This window comes from Thamnophis sirtalis, unplaced genomic scaffold, assembly GCF_051295495.1.
Source record: "Thamnophis sirtalis isolate CommonGarterSnake01/CBP01778 unplaced genomic scaffold, rThaSir2_p1.2 scaffold_12, whole genome shotgun sequence".
Lineage (NCBI taxonomy): Eukaryota > Metazoa > Chordata > Lepidosauria > Squamata > Natricidae > Thamnophis > Thamnophis sirtalis.
Window position 1 is genome coordinate 62,094,932 of NW_028261392.1, and position 15,877 is coordinate 62,110,808.

A 15,877-nucleotide genomic window follows, 5' to 3' on the forward strand; every position below is an offset into this window, starting at 1 on the left:
ATTTCTTAATTCACACTCTTTACTCCTGCTATATTCTTCTGTACTTAGAGTACATTCAGGTCCAGTATTTTTTGACTTCTACGTCATCAGCATTGGGAAGTCTCCAGAATGGTGGCCAAATTTTGTGCCATTGCCATGGCAACCACAAGATACTGGTTCCATGCAATAGCTATGCTTAATCTCAGCTTGTTCTGCCCTGGGCAATGAGGTTCTGCTCGGGCAGCCAGTTAACTCAATTTCAATTTCAATTTTCAATTTATTGACATTTGTATGCAACCCACTCCCTTGGGACTCTGGGCGGCTTACAGGCAAGATAAAAAGAAGAATTTAAAAATTACAATAAAGATACAATTATTAAAATTCCACACCATCCATTCTGTCAAAGTGGGGCTGGATATTGATCAACAGCCCCAGGCCTGCCAGAACAGCCAGGTCTTGGTGGCTTACGGAAGGCTGGGAGAGTGGTAAGGGTCCGGATCTCTATGGGTAGATCGTTCCATAGGTGTGCATGTGCGAGATGGAAGATGGCTGCCCGAGCGTTTGGCTCCTTGTGAAGAGAGGAAAATATCCAGATTCTTAAGACTGAGCCCCTGATTTTCCCAAAAGAGGAGCCCTTGCGAAAGACCAGCCACCAGACGAGCCAGGCAGATGGTTATCTGGAGGGGGCCGATCCCCTCCACGCTTAGGAATATCTTTCAGACCACATTTATTATCAGGCATCCTTAATAGCAAAACTTACAGTTCAGTGTTAAGATTCTTCTGACTTTCCATGATCTGTCCCATCACGTAGTGTAAAAAGATGATGATTTTATCCCCATGCTGAGTGGAGATGTAGAAAGCTACTATTCCCGTTCACAAAGGCAATTGAACTAACCGGCTAAAAAACTTCGCATGTGGGCAAGACGCCCCGGTGGCCAATCATAAACAGAGATGTGATCACATGTCAATAGCAATAGCAAAAGCAGTAGACTTATATACCGCTTCATAGGCCTTTCAGGCCTCTCTAAGCGGTTTACAGAGAGTCAGCATATTGCCCCCAACAATCTGGGTCCTCATTTTACCCACCTCGGAAGGATGGAAGGCTGAGTCAACCCTGAGCCGGTGAGATTTGAACCGCTGACCTGCTGATCTAGCAGTAGCCTGCAGTGCTGCATTTAACCACTGCGCCACCTTGGCTCATGTCATGGAACTACGTTTCCCATAAGACAGTCTTTGCCTGCATTTCCCATGAGGTAGTTTCTTAAAGGAGACAGTTCTTAATTCCTACACTAGCTATATACTGCTGGGGCAGCACACAGCTACAAAGCAATTTTAAGTCATGGTTAATCCTTTCTTGCGACAGAATCACTCACACATGGTCACCTTTCCTCTAGAAAAGAAGCCATACGTTCTCTAAGGTTCCTTGCATTTCAGAATGGCGATTCTTTTCTTGCGTTGATCTTTGGCTCATGCAGATTATTTTTTTAAAAAAGTTTCATTGATCTTTTGGGGGCTCCTACAGGTATCAAAGCACAAAGGCTTGTTGAATTGGATGGAGAAGCATCGGCTGCCTTTCTTCTGCAAAACAAACCTGTTTCTTCACTACGTTCTCTGTGAGGAGCTTGTCAGTTTCATTCGCTCTCCAGAGGCAGGTGAGAGTTGAAGCTAAATGTATTAAGTTAACATAGACAGGACATGGGGTGTGGACGTGTGTGTGTGTGTGTGTGTGTGTGTGTGTGTGTGTGTGAGAAGCAGAGGTGGGTTCCTACCAGTTCGCACCTATTCGGTAGAACCGGTTCGTCAAATCTACCGAACCGGTTAGAAGAGGTTCCACCAGTGGACCCGGAAAGCAGGCCACACCTACAGAAGAGGTTCCAAACATTTTTTGAAACCCACCACTGGTCCTTGGATAGGATTATCCAACACTATCATGCTTGTATTTATAAAACTCAGTGCCTCTGTGAAAGGTAAGGATGACTACTGCGTTTGTGGTGCAATCAGAACGTTGCGAGTGTTGAAGTTGTTTTAACGCAAACCAAAGATGCCTTTCAAAAAACAAGTTTACATCCTATTCTTATGCATGCCAGTGCTGTGTGTGAGGTAATTTAAGGTGGTTCTGACAAGTGTCGTCGGCATCTTCATATCCGGTCACATGGGCGGCAAGCCACTCCCATCCGGTCACATGGGTGGCAAGCCACTCCCACAAAGGAGTCCACACCCACCGAGTAGGTTCAAACAATTTTTGAAACCCACCACTGGTGTGAAGGTGGAATTTTGGGGAAGTGAGGACCTTATTTTTGAGCACAGATGCAGGATAGTCAACGCCTGTGAATTTGTCAGGCGAAAGAGAAACTTTCCAACAAGTACTCAAGGGCAGAGATGTCTCGGGCAGTAATGTTATTACTACTCCTACAAGCACTACTACCTCAACCGTCCCGGTGGAAGAACTTCTAATGGAAATTTGCAAAGCCAAGGAGATGCAGATTTCTGGAGAAATGACAATAGATTGAAGGAAAGGGCCCATTACTTCCCCAAAGTTCACGTATAAGCTGCTCGACTTCCTCCTTCACAGAAAGAGCACAGAAAGAGGGAGGGTTATTTATACCCTCTCTTGGGCCTTGCCCTTGAGATTCCTGTGCAGAAAATGTATTCTATTGGCAGACTCCCAGGCTAGGAGTTTGTCTGAGATAAGTTTGGTAGAAGCCTGGAGGGTGATGCAATATCCCCAGGTGATTTTTGCAATACAGTGAGCCCTGGTGCTAGATAATCCTGCTATGTCCTGGAACGTCCATGTCTTAATCCCATCACCCTGGAGCTGAAGATCTTTTGTCTTGTAGATAGGCTGGCGCAGGCCTTTTTAATAGGCACCAAATATATGCTGGGGACAGGGAGCTGGGACTGAGTTTCTGTCTCCCTTAAGATTTCCATTTCTCTTTTATTGTAAATATAATTGTCAGCCCTGCAATTATATTCCTTTTAGAATTTTGGCCTGCCACACTTTCTCTTATTTCATTATGCTGTTTCATTAGTATAGTCGATTGGGGGGGGGGAATAGAAGGAGTGGGATTGTGGAATGTATTGTTTTCATTCTTACTAGAAGCCAAGGTCATCCTTTGTCTCCATACTTTGACACCTGACCGGAAGCAGCTGGGTGTGGATGCCAGCGTGGAAGAAGAAGATTGGACCATGTGATGGATTGTGGGTGTGGGGGCAAGATCATGAAATTTTAACTGGGTGGGATTCTGATGTCAATTCCAGAATTGGGATTCCATAGCATAATGCCAACATGTCTGTCTTATTAAATTGGAACTTTAAGGATAGTTTTGCCTTGGACTCTGATTTAATTCTGCATGATATTTGGAATGCTGACAATGATATCCTACCTTTTTAAATATTTCTCAAAATATTTCATTCGTCTAGGAGGGGTGACTTCCCCTCAGTAGGAAAGAGAAAGCAAGCCCAGTTGATGACCTGTCTTCTTTTTCCCCTCTGTTTTGTCACTTTTCGTACAAAAACAAGTAATTTCTAAGCCATGGGGCAGGACCAGTGGTGGGATTCAGCCGGCTCGCACCTATTCGGGAGAAACGGTTGGTAACTTTCTAAGCAGTTCAGAGAACCAATTGTTGGAAGAAATCTCCTTTTGCTTTTTCCCCACTTTACAGGGCTAATCCTGTAAGGAAGGCAGGAAGGAAACATTCTAGTTGTCAGGCCTGCAGTGGTTCCTTTAAGAATCTTTGGCCTGCCACTCTCTTATTAGGGGGGGGGGGATTTAGCAAAGGGTAGAATGTGTTGTTTTCAAAATAAGAAATTCTTTCCTAGAAGCTCAAGGTCATCTTTGGTCTTCCAAACCTGAACACCTGGACGGAAGCAGCTGGGCATGGGTGCCAGCATGGAAGAAGAAGATTGGACCATGTGATGGATTGTGGGTGTGGGGACAAGATCATGAACTTTTAACTGGGTGGGATTCTGATGTAACTCCCAGAGTCGGAATCGCATAGCTGTATGCCAACATGCCTGCTTTATTAAATTGGAACTTTAAGCATAGTTTTGGCTTCGACTCTGATTTAATTTGACATGGTATTTGGAAAGCTTACACTAGTGTTGTTTCTAGCCTAATCTTGATTGACGTCCTTACAGAGACTGCCTCTCCGGTTAACCCTTATTGCATTGTCGCAGCTAAGGTGAAGCGCCCATCAACCTGAGTGACCTTGAGTTGGCACCGCCCACCAAGTCACATGACCACCGAGCCCCACCTACCCAGATGGTCATTAGGGCAGAGAACCGGTTGTTAAATTATTTGAATCCCACCACTGAGCAGGACCCCATTCCACCCCTGTAAAAACGTTCTCTGGTGACATTGTCTTTGTTTTTGATTTGCAGCGGAGATGTTGCGGTGGAAAAAGGCTGATCAGTGGCTGCTTGAGAAGTGCATTGCTGGCAGTAGAGGCATGTGGCGTTTTCGGTCCTTCATGCAAGGAATGGCAGGTAGACGAGGGAGCACCAGAAATCCCACTCCAAGAGAAACGGGGCTATGGGGAGTTGAACGATTCCTCTCCCAGATCAATGGAGAACCATAGCTCAAATAGCAATAGCAGTTAGACTTATATACCGCTTCATAGGGCTTTCAGCCCTCTCTAAGCGGTTTACAGAGTCAGCAAATCGCCCCCAGAGTCTGGGTCCTCATTTCACCCACCTCGGAAGGATGGAAGGCTGAGTCAACCCTGAGCCGGTGAGATTAGAACCGCTGAACTGCAGATAGCAGTCAGCTGAAGTGGCCTGCAGTACTGCACCCTAACCACTGCGCCACCTCGGCTCAAAGAATGAAGAATAGGAAGAGGTCCCTGGTTCCAATCTTTGACTGTTTGAAATGTAGTGGGCTGGCTACAGAGCTAGGATGAATACACCTTCCCTGATCTGAACAGGAGTTCCCGCCTTGTCCCTTTTTAGAAAAACTTCATACTTCATACAGCCATACTGTCCTAAATTCTATGCATTGGAAACACAAATGTAAAAGAAAAGAAGGCCCTTGCACCCCTAACCCTTTAGAAAAAAACTCCAGGGGTGTTCAAACTTGACAGCTTTAAGACTTGTGGACTTCAACTCCCAGAATTCCTCCTCTCGCTCTTCATCTTGATGATGTGCGGATGGGGAGGGGGGAGGGAGCTGGAACCGGTTCTAAACGGCACTGTAGATTTGTGGAACCTCTTCTATAGAAGAGGTTAGAACTGGCAGGAACCCACCCCTGATTTGCACAGACAGCAGCCCATCAGCTTTCTTTAGGGTGATTTTAACTATTCATTTCCTTTCTCCTGGAGGAGAAAAAAGCAGCGTGGGACTGCACCCCATGAGAATGCTTTCATATTAGCCCCACTACTCTTAAGGCCAGCATTAGGTCTTTCTTTATAACAACATCAAATTTTGTTATATTTCTTGCTAGACTGCAAAGTGCCCTTAATAGGAGCACTTTTACAGACCCTCCTCTTGATAGGCAATTACTTAGTTAATATCAAATCCACAAGTGCCATCCTACGTGTGCTTGGAATCAGAAGTGACTTGCCATTACATTCATTCTAGACTGAGAGAGAGTAACTGACCAAAAGTCACCCAGATCTTCTCGTTTCTAACCTGGTTTCTTTACCCATGAATCTTTTTTATTATTTAAGTTCTCAGACTAGACAACAGAAATACTATATATGTCATTCACTGTTCCCTCTAAGGTGCGCGGCTGCGCGGCCGCGCACATGGCAAGAAACCCCCACGCAGAGGTTTCTAACTGCCGCGCAGAGATTTCTTTCAAAGCAAACCTGGGGAAGTCCTTTGCAGGCGGCTAGAACTGGCCGCCCGCAAAGGACCTCCCCAAACTTGTTTCAGCGGCAGCTCTCAGCCTGGGCGGCAGCGTCACCGCACAGCGTCACAACACTTTTAATTAAGCGGGTACCTTGAATAAACATAACTTTGAGTTTCAAATAACACTGATTTCGTTGTTGTCTTAGGTGACATCTGTGAAAAAAATTAAGGTGCTCAGGCATGAAAATGTGCTGCTCAAACACTATACTTTTCCGCTCACACTGAAAAAAAATTAGAGGGAACATTGATGTCATTCCTTCCTTCCTTCCTTCCTTCCTTCCTTCCTTCCTTCATTCATTCATTCATTCATTCATTCATTCATTCATTCATTCATTCATTCATTGAATTTCTATCCCACCCATGTTACTGATACAGCAACTCTGGCCATGTTCTCATACCAGAGGTCCACAATACCACAACCTCAGAGGTTGGCTTTATTGCGGGAATCTTTCCTTAAGATCAGTGGGGAGGTTCAAGAATTTCCACAGGTAAACCATTATTTTTTTTAACAAAAAAGCGAAGAAAGAAACATTGACTTGAACTATTTTGCTAGTATTGTTGGGGACTACAGATGTGGCAAAAATCAATGCTCTAACTTCTACAGGAGAGGAACTCACCAAATTCTGGCTTGCTGCAGAAAGGATACTCGGGATTGATGAAACAGATGAATCCCAGCAAGATCTCTACGTGTCCCTGATCCAGATCCTAATGGCCACCCACTTGCAGGAAGGGTCTACAGTGGTCACCCTCTGTAACACAACTGTTGGTAAGTGACACATATCTCACAGTCAGAATTGTCGTTTTCTAGCTACATACCATGCTGGCTAGGTTCACCGACAAATGCGCGCTCAACAAAAGCGCGCCGACAAAACCGCGGGGACAAAAGCGCGAGTTTGAAATCGCGCCGAAGAATTAGGACAGAAGTGCGCCGACAACAGCACACCGACAGAAGCATGCTCTAAACCTAACTCTAAAGGTAACCCTAAACCTAACCCTGAACCTAACCCTGAACCAAACCCTGAACCTAAACCTAAACCTAAACCTAACCCTAAACCTAATCCTAATCCTAACCCTGAATCTAACCCTGAACCTAACCCTGAACCTAACCCTAAACCTAACCCTGAACCTAACCCTGAACCTAACCCTGAACCTAACCCTGAACCTAACTCTGAATCTAACCCTGAACCTAACCCTGAACCTAACTCTGAATCTAACCCTGAACCAAACCCTGAACCTAACCCTAAACCTAACCCTAAACCTAATCCTAAACCTAACCCTGAACCTAACCCTGAACCTAACCCTAAATCTAACCCTAAACCTAACCCTGAACCTAACCCTGAACCTAACCCTGAACCTAACTCTGAATCTAACCCTGAACCTAACCCTAAATCTAACCCTAAACCTAACCCTGAACCTAACCCTGAACCTTACCCTTACAATAGCAATAGTTAGACTTATATACCGCTTCATAGGGCTTTCAGCCCTCTCTAAGCGGTTTACAGAGTCAGCATATTGGCCCCAACAATCCGGGTCCTCATTTTACCCACCTCGGAAGGATGGAAGGCTGAGTCAACCTTGAGCCTGGTGGGATTTGAACAGCTGAACTGCTGAACTGCAGTCAGCTGAAGTAGCCTGCAGTGCTGCATTTAACCACTGCGCCACCTTGGCTCTTGGCTAACCCTTACCCTAACCCTTACCTTAACCGTAATGGCACTTCTGTCGGTGCTCTTTTGTCAGCACGCCTTTGTGGGCGCGCTATCGACGTCGCAGTTTTATCGACGCGGTTTTGTCGGCACACTGTTGTCAGGCGCGCATTTGTCAGGTCATGTGCTGACTATGCTTCCTTCAAAGAAAGTTATATGAAAAGCCTTCTGGAGCAAAATCTATCTAGGTCAGTAACTTGCTTCCTTACAAAGATGAAACCCAGGCTTCCAAAGACTTTTAGGTCTCCATCTGCTTTCCCTTTTCTTTGCATGGGCAACCCCTGCGCATGCACGTGCATGCACACACACACACACACACCTGCCTCACAACACTGAGATTCTATTCAATATAATGGATTTCCTCTCAATGACCTTCACTAGGTCTAGCCAGAATAACAGTCAGTGGATGTATATGAAGCAATATTCTGAATTCACATACTATATTGAACCACAAACCAATGAAACAGACAAGGGTTGAAAAAGCCTTAAAACCACAAAAGAACCAACCAAGTTAAAATGTCAGCGTTCCAAGTATCATGTAGAATTACATCAGAGTCCAAGGCAAAACGATCCTTAAAGTTCCAATTTAATAAAGCAGACATCTTAGCACATCTGTGTTAATCCCAATTCTGGAAATGACATCAGAATCCCACCCAGTTAAAAGTTCATGATCTTGTCCCCACATCCACAATCCATCACATGGTCCAATCTTCTTCTTCCACGCGGGCATCCACACCCACCTGCTTCCGGTCAGGTGTGAAAGTACGGAGACAAAAGATGACCTTGGCTTCTAGTAAAGAATGAAAACAATAACACATTCCACAATCCTACTCCTTTCTATTCCCCCCTCCCATCAACTATACTAATGAAACAGCATATTGAAATAAGAGAAAGTGTGGCAGGCCAAAATTCTAAAAGGAATGTAATTGCAGGCCTGACATAATAATGACTATACTAACATATGATAATGGAGCCCTTAGGCCTTTAGCTAGTTAAATGTTTCATATGAAGAAACAGCCAATTAGAATCTAGAAGGGGGGTATTTGAGTATAATTTTGACATAGAGCCGAGGTGGCGCAGTGGTTAAATGCAGCACTGCAGGCTACTTCAGCTAATTGCAGTTCTGCAGTTTGGCTGTTCAAATCTCACCGGCTCAAGGTTGACTCAGCCTTCCATCCTTCCGAGGTGGGTAAAATGAGGACCCGGATTGTTGTTGGGGGCGATATGCTGACTCTGTAAACCGCTTAGAGAGGGCTGAAAGCCCTATGAAGCGGTATATAAGTCTAACTGCTATTGCTATATAGTCATTTTACAAATCTGTGCATGTGTAGGCTTGAAACGTTCCTTAACATTTTAATTCACAGAAGAAGACTCAGCTATCAGAACATAGAAAACACTTGCAGCAAAATGCTGGGATTATCTGAGTTTCCTCAAATTGGCACCCCTGCAAATATGCTGAAATTGAACTTGCAAAATTCCCAGCCGGACAATTCCCAGAAAGATTTGCCTAGGCAGTAACAGCTCAGTTATGGCCTCCTTAGGTCTGATCCAAACATCAGAAATCTACAAGTCAACATGAGATTAAAGAATTCAGGTAAACTCTTTTCCTCCCTTGGTAAACAAGGAAATCGCTGAGTCCCCTTTTTCTGGTTTGTTCCCCTCTTCCCAGAATCCCTTCTGAAAAAGATTCCCTTTCACGGGCAACACGTCCACACTCGAAGGGAAATCCTACACAAGATGCAGAAAGTAGCCCTGTTCAAGATTGAAAGCTACTGGCTCCCCAACTTCTTCAACCATTGCAAGTTAAGCATGGAGGAGGAGCCCAAATGTCTCCATCTACTCAAGCAGTATCAGGACCCCTCGCTCCACCTTAGCCTGAGGAGGCAGAAGTTATTACCTCTGGCTCCGATGAGCATCCGAGGAAGCAGCTTGGACGCAAAATCCTACTTCAGTTTGAAAAACAAAAGGGAGCTTTGGGATCAGATGAGAGGCAGGAGCGTTTCTTACAAAGGGAAAAAGAAAGATGGCCGCAGCCAGAAGCTCAAATTTCATAAAGGTAGTCCCAAGAAGCTGACCTTCTCCAGAAAAAGCTTCTCAAGTCCAAGTCCTCCTCGCAAAGAACTCAAGTGGGACTCTGAAGATGTGACGTCTTTTGATGAATCGTTGAACTTCAGAAGCAGTCCGAGCGAGTTCTTCACCTCCCCTGTCTCAGATGAGTTCCCCGACAAGTTCACCTTCAACAAGTTGCCCTCCTCCACTCCTGTAGTGCAGTTCCCTTCCATGCTCGCTCTGAAGACTCTCGTCAAGTCTCCCCCGTGCTTAGACTTCCTACCTTGGGTACTCACAGCTGACAAATGCGCCGGACGCCCCTTCAGGGAGTTTTTGCTGCGGAGGAACTACGCGGTAGAGGTTCATCTCCTTGACCTGTGGCATGACCTGGAGGACTTCTTGCGCATGATGTTGTGCTCCCTTGGCGAAGGGAACATCCTTCTGCGCCACGTGATGGGGGAAAGGATTTGTGAGCTGTATCTGACACAGAGCAACAATTGGCATCTGCCTCTGAAACTAACAACACTCCAGAGTTTGCAGAATCTCCTGCCTTCTGGTCATGTGATTCCATGGGTCCTGAAAGCACAGAAGGAAATCTGTAAGGTGGGTAGACCATCATTTGAAATTTTTGAAATTTAATAAAATTCGTATGCCGCCCAATCCCGCAGGACTCCGGGCGGCTTACAAAGACAAGATAAAAAACATTTTTTAAAAAAAATTAAGAATAAAAATACAATTATTAAAATTACACACCATTCATTCTGTCTAGGTGGGGCTGGACATTGATCAACAGCCCCAGGCCTGCCGGAAAAGCCAGGTTTTGGTGGCTTTTCGGAAGGTAGGGAGAGTGTTAAGGGTCCGGATCTCTACGGGTAGATCGTTCCACAGGGCTGGCGCAGCTACAGAGAAGGCCCTCCCCCGAGGGGCCGCCAGCCAGCATTGACTGGCCGACGGCACCCGGAGGAGGCCCAACCTGTGAGATCTTATTGGTCATTGGGAGGTATGTGGCAGGAGGCGGTCTTTCAGGTAGCCAGGTCCTAAGCCATGTAGGGCTTTAAAAGTAATGACTAGCACCTTGAAGTGCGTTTGGAGACCAATAGGGAGCCAGTGCAGCTCGCGGAGGATGGGTGTAACATGGGTGTATCTAGGTACACCTAGTATCACTCACGCGGCTGCATTCTGGACCAACTGTAGTCTTCGAACACTCTTCAGGGGCAGCCCCATGTAAAGTCTCCAAGCTGTTAGCATCCATGTGCTACTCTAAACAAAAAGCTGTCCGTTGAGTTGCGTTTAGCACAAGAAGCTCTTATGGAATAGGACTCTTCGAACACTCTTCAGGGGCAGCCCCATGTAGAGTGCATTACAGTAATCGTACAGTAAGCATTTCCATCCTTTTCCTAAGGAAAGCAGCCTAATCTTTCAGCAACTTTGCTAGCTCCCGGGGCTATGATAACACACAATACCTATAGTTTGCCACACAGATAGAAAAGGTGCTTCATCACTTGTAACTAAACATGGCACAAATGTGGTCTGGCACATTTGTAAATGTTGCTCCGGCAACATTTACTTTCTGCAGAATTCCCCCTTATTCCAAAACTGTCCAAAGGCAGACCCAAGGTAAATAAAATCCGCTAGGCTTTTTCACGCATTGCTTGCAAGGAAGTTAGGAGGCAAAATAAGTAAGTAAGTAAAATCTTTATTACGGTCAAAGACCAGCAATACACATTAGTTTTTACACTATATTAAAATATGCTAACAGTACAATATAATTAAAAAGTACTGACATTAAAAGTGGATAATAACATAATGGTCCAAAGATTGTTAGAGGTATGTCCAGATAATTGGTACCAGATGACAACTATACTTCTGTGGCCAATTTTTTTCTTATGGACATTGCAGCAGCACAGAACTTCGCCACTGCATACGTGGTAACTGGGTTAGTGTCCTGGAGGAGGAAGCCTAGATAAAAATGGTCTGCCCTCCCTGGCAATCTCTCTAATAAGGGGAGAATATATGCAGACCTACAAGCTCTGTGTAGCTCGCAGTGTAACAGAACATGTGAATTATCTTCCACTTCTCCTTTGCCACATATACAAACCCGTTCTGCTATAGGTGTTCTCTTATACCTGCCCTGGAGGAGTGTTGAAGGAAGAATGTTAAATCTGGCTCTGAAGAAAGCTATTCTTTCTTTTGGGGAGATCAGGTCATTTAGATATCTTGCCGATTCCCACACACCCTGTTTGATTCTGTCCCTACTGTGGAGAGGCAACCTATTTAGTTCTTCTTGGAACTCCATGTCCCTCATTCTACTAATTACTACTTGCTTTGCTTGCTCAAAGCCTAGGGACATTAAGAATAATGGTGAGAGCCCATAAGAGCCAAGCTTGTGATCAATTGCCTGTTTCCAGGGGGAAGGGAAATTCTCAGTCAACACTAGTGGGGACAGTCCCTTTGGTAAAGAAATGCATTTTAAGCCAATAAATGATCATCATCTTCCAGGCTCTTACCTGAATGGAGGCAAAATAAGGATTAGAAATGGAAGCATCAAATTTTCTAATAGTGCAATTTTCCGCCAACTCCAAAAAAAAAAAATAGGAGGAGAAAACAATATTCAACAGTAAGGAAAGGAGCAGTATCTAGTCATTGCTAATTAATTAAATAATTATTGTGAAACTGAAAGAAAATCATGTACTCAGGTGGTGTTCTTATGTTCATTTTAGATACTCAGCTCCCTCTATGAGGAGTTTCTTCAGAATGATGACAAGATGTTCCTGTATTATGTGGTAAGAGAGAGCTGTGGAGACCTTTAGTTCAGGTGCAAGGTGGGACGAGTAAGGGACCTGGTTCTGACCGCTCCTCCATCCAGTAACGAATGCCGAGACAAGCTTAACTGGAATGTACTTTAATAGCAAGACACCAAAACCTTGGTGACTAAAAGCCAAGCATAACAGACAGATAAGGACCTTGGCTGCAACTCAGACAAACTCAGGCAGCAATAAACACAGATAAGGCTTGGCAGCAATCCAGCCTGCCAAGCTCACAGTATTGTCCTCCGACATTCAATCCTGCGTTGACTTCTGCAAAGAGGGTCGTGTGCACAAGTAGCCTTTTTATAGTCTGGAGAGGAGCCTAATGACCATCAGCTGAGTGCAATTACCTCCTGTAATTGTGTAATTGTTCCTGATGCCTAGTAGCTCTTCGATGGCAGGAACCCACCCCTGCTTTGAACTCACTACTGGTGTCTGGCTCACTCTCCCTTGTCTCCTCCCCACTGGTCCAAGGCTCAGGTGCCTCCTGGTGGCCAACCAGCCTCTCTGCGCCCTGCTTGGAGTCGGAACCCTGCCCAGGGTCCTCCACATCCTCCAGAGCCGACTCATAGGGCCCCTCGCTGTCGGAGTCTGGTGGCAGCTCCAACAGCTCCTGCTTGGCCACAACAGGAAGGTAAGTGAATCCCACAACTGATTAGACCCAAGCTGTACTCAAAAGCAGTCCTTCAAGGCTCTGTTTGCAAAAGCAGTCAGTTTTAGCCAAAAGATATTTCCATTTCTCCAGGCACTCCTGATTACTGATTATACTGACTTTGATGACCAAAAACCAGTAATTTTTTTTAAAACTGGCAAACCTATAGAAAGCAAGTAGAACATTGGAAAGGGTAGGATTCAGAACGAGCATGCTGCCATACCCCAGGGCTCTCAGAATAGGCCTACAAGATCTGGGCTGAAAAAAGTTTCAATGATCACTTGGAAACATCAAAAATATAGTTTCATGGAGACCCTATCCATCTTCTGAGACTTCTGCAGCCTCGATCTGGAAGTCCAATCTCAGAGTCTGAGGCGGGGGGAGAGTTCTGTATGGATCTAACTCAAACTCTCAGTGTGTAGTATCCCGACATTCACCGCCTTGAATAACCAGGTGTATATATGTTTATATTTTCTTCCGTAGAGTGGAAAGGAGAAGAAACCAACTGCAGAAGAGCCGTATGACAGAACTGAGAACCTGCGGCTGATCAAAAGGATCGCTGAATCCTTGCATCTGAGCCAGGCCTTAGCTGGGATGAGAGACATTGATCTCCTGACGCGAGACCACTGGCAACTGTTGGGCATTCAGGACTTGGCCACGGGAGGCTCTATTTTCATGGAATTGGAACCTGCTGCATCACAGATAGGTAAATTGACAGAGTTGGCTCCGCAACGCAGTGTGTAATTGGAGAGCAAGATCCGAGTCCTTGCAGGGTTAGCAATTTAGAATATATTTGGGGGTTCATGGAAACACATTTACCTGTTGATACACAGCATGCTTGGTTAAGCTACAATGGGATGGGGTAATCTGTGACTGAAGGGTTGTGGGAAGTCAGGTTTAGCATGCTATGTGAAACAGACCACGACTGCTACGGGTCTCTTAGTGCTCTACATGGGGCTGCCCTTGAAGAGTGCTCGAAGACTTCAGCTAGTCCAGAATGCAGCCACGCGAGCGATTGTGGGTACACCTAGGTACACCCACATTACACCTATCCTCCGCGAGCTGCACTGGCTTCCTATTGGTCTCCGGACACGCTTCAAGGTGCTAGTCGTTACTTTTAAAGCCCTGCATGGTATCGGACCTGGCTACCTGAGAGACCGCCTCCTGCCAATCACCTCCCAAAGACCTATTAGATCGCACAGACTAGGCCTCCTCCGGATTCCATCTGCCGGCCAATGTTGGCTGGCGACCCCCCCGGGGGGAGGGCCTTCTCTGTTCCTGCTCCGGCCCTCTGGAACGATCTCCCCGTTGAGATCCGGACCCTTACTACCCTTCTGGCCTTCCGCAAAGCAACTAAGACCTGGCTGTTCCGGCAGGCCTGGGGCTGTTGAATTTGTCCAGCCCCATCCTGAGTTATGACTGTTGTTGTATTTTTTATTGTTTGCTTTTTGTTTTTATATCCCCCCCCCTTTTTATTTGTAAGCTGCTCTGAGTCTTCCGAGATTGGGCGGCATACAAGTTAATTAATCAATTAATTGATTAATTAAATAAATAAATAAATAAATAAATAAATAAATAAATAAATTTGTTTGACCTGGTTTAGATTTAGATGTCCTGAGGTAAATTTCCACTCAGTTCTCAGTTCTCAGTTTCAGTTTCACTTTATTTGTATGCCGCCCTTTTCCCTGGGGGGACTCAGGGCGGCTCACAGTTCAAAAGGGGTGGGGGGAAGGACAAACAATTTACAACATAAAAAGACACTACATCATTTAAGAACTCGACAGTCATACAATTCGAGAAGGGGTTAGAGAGTCTTTAACCCCAGGCCAGGCCGGGATAGCCAGATTTTAAGTGCGGCGCGGAAGGTCTGGAGGGTGGTGAGGGTCCGGATCTCCACGGGGAGTTCGTTCCAGAGGGTCGGAGCAGCCACCGAGAAGGCTCTCCTCCGAGTAGTTGCCAGTCTACACTGGCTGGCTGATGGAATTCGGAGGAGGCCTAATCTATGCGATCTCAGAGCCGAGGTGGCGCAGTGGTTAAATGCAGCACTGCAGGCTACTGCTAGATCAGCAGTTCAGCGGTTCAAATCTCACCGGCTCAGGGTTGACTCAGCCTTCCATCCTTCCGAGGTGGGTAAAATGAGGACCCGGATTGTTGTTGGGGGCAAAATGCTGACTCTGTAAACCGCTTAGAGAGGGCTGAAAAGCCCTATGAAGCGGTATATAAGTCTAACTGCTATTGCTACTGCTATCTCAGTAGTGTAAGCAGATCAGGTTTGCAGAGATTCATCCCCGGAACCACAAGAGCCGGTTCTTTAGAACTGGGGCAGCGTTAGGCAGCTCAGAGACCAAAGTAAGCTGGATTGAATTAGAGTCTGCTTCCTTACTGGGCCAAACTGTTTGTAAGAATGGAACTAAAGCGGGACTAAAATGTGTGTGTTGAACCTCTTGTGACTCCAGATACAAAATCGCCTGCAATTTCAAGGTGCGTTGAGTTACATCTTGAGTTGCAACTTCTTTCCCCATAACTTAAAACAAATCCTGAGTAGCCAGCTCAAGTGAGTAGCTCAAAATCACTAATGCTATGCTTGTCCTTTCTGCTTCTCCCCCTGCGCATAACAACAGATTATGGCAGCATGCCATTTGAAGAGCTGGCGCGGCTGAATCCCAAGATAGCTGTGGAGCTTCTCAGCAAGAACTTCAGGGACTTCTGCAAGAGATGTCCCTCAGGCAGTAAGTTCTTGGAGCACTGGAACCAAGAGGGATTTATCTGGTCCACAAGCAATATGGAAGAAAATGGAATAGAGATGATTAGGGTGTATTGGTGGCTTTCTGTTACCTTAA

General features: G+C 45.6%; 1 protein-coding gene across 1 annotated transcript in view; it reads left to right on the plus strand.

The window, feature by feature from the left end:
- RGSL1 (regulator of G protein signaling like 1) overlaps positions 1 to 15,877 on the plus strand; it is a 45,386-nt gene that overhangs the window by 4,059 nt on the left and 25,450 nt on the right. The window contains exons 4-9 of the mRNA XM_087726300.1: positions 1,502 to 1,631; positions 6,431 to 6,592; positions 9,199 to 10,181; positions 12,299 to 12,361; positions 13,521 to 13,743; positions 15,659 to 15,766. Of these exons, the coding sequence (XP_087582426.1) occupies positions 1,502 to 1,631; positions 6,431 to 6,592; positions 9,199 to 10,181; positions 12,299 to 12,361; positions 13,521 to 13,743; positions 15,659 to 15,766 (1,669 nt within the window). The remainder of the gene's footprint in view (positions 1 to 1,501; positions 1,632 to 6,430; positions 6,593 to 9,198; positions 10,182 to 12,298; positions 12,362 to 13,520; positions 13,744 to 15,658; positions 15,767 to 15,877) is intronic.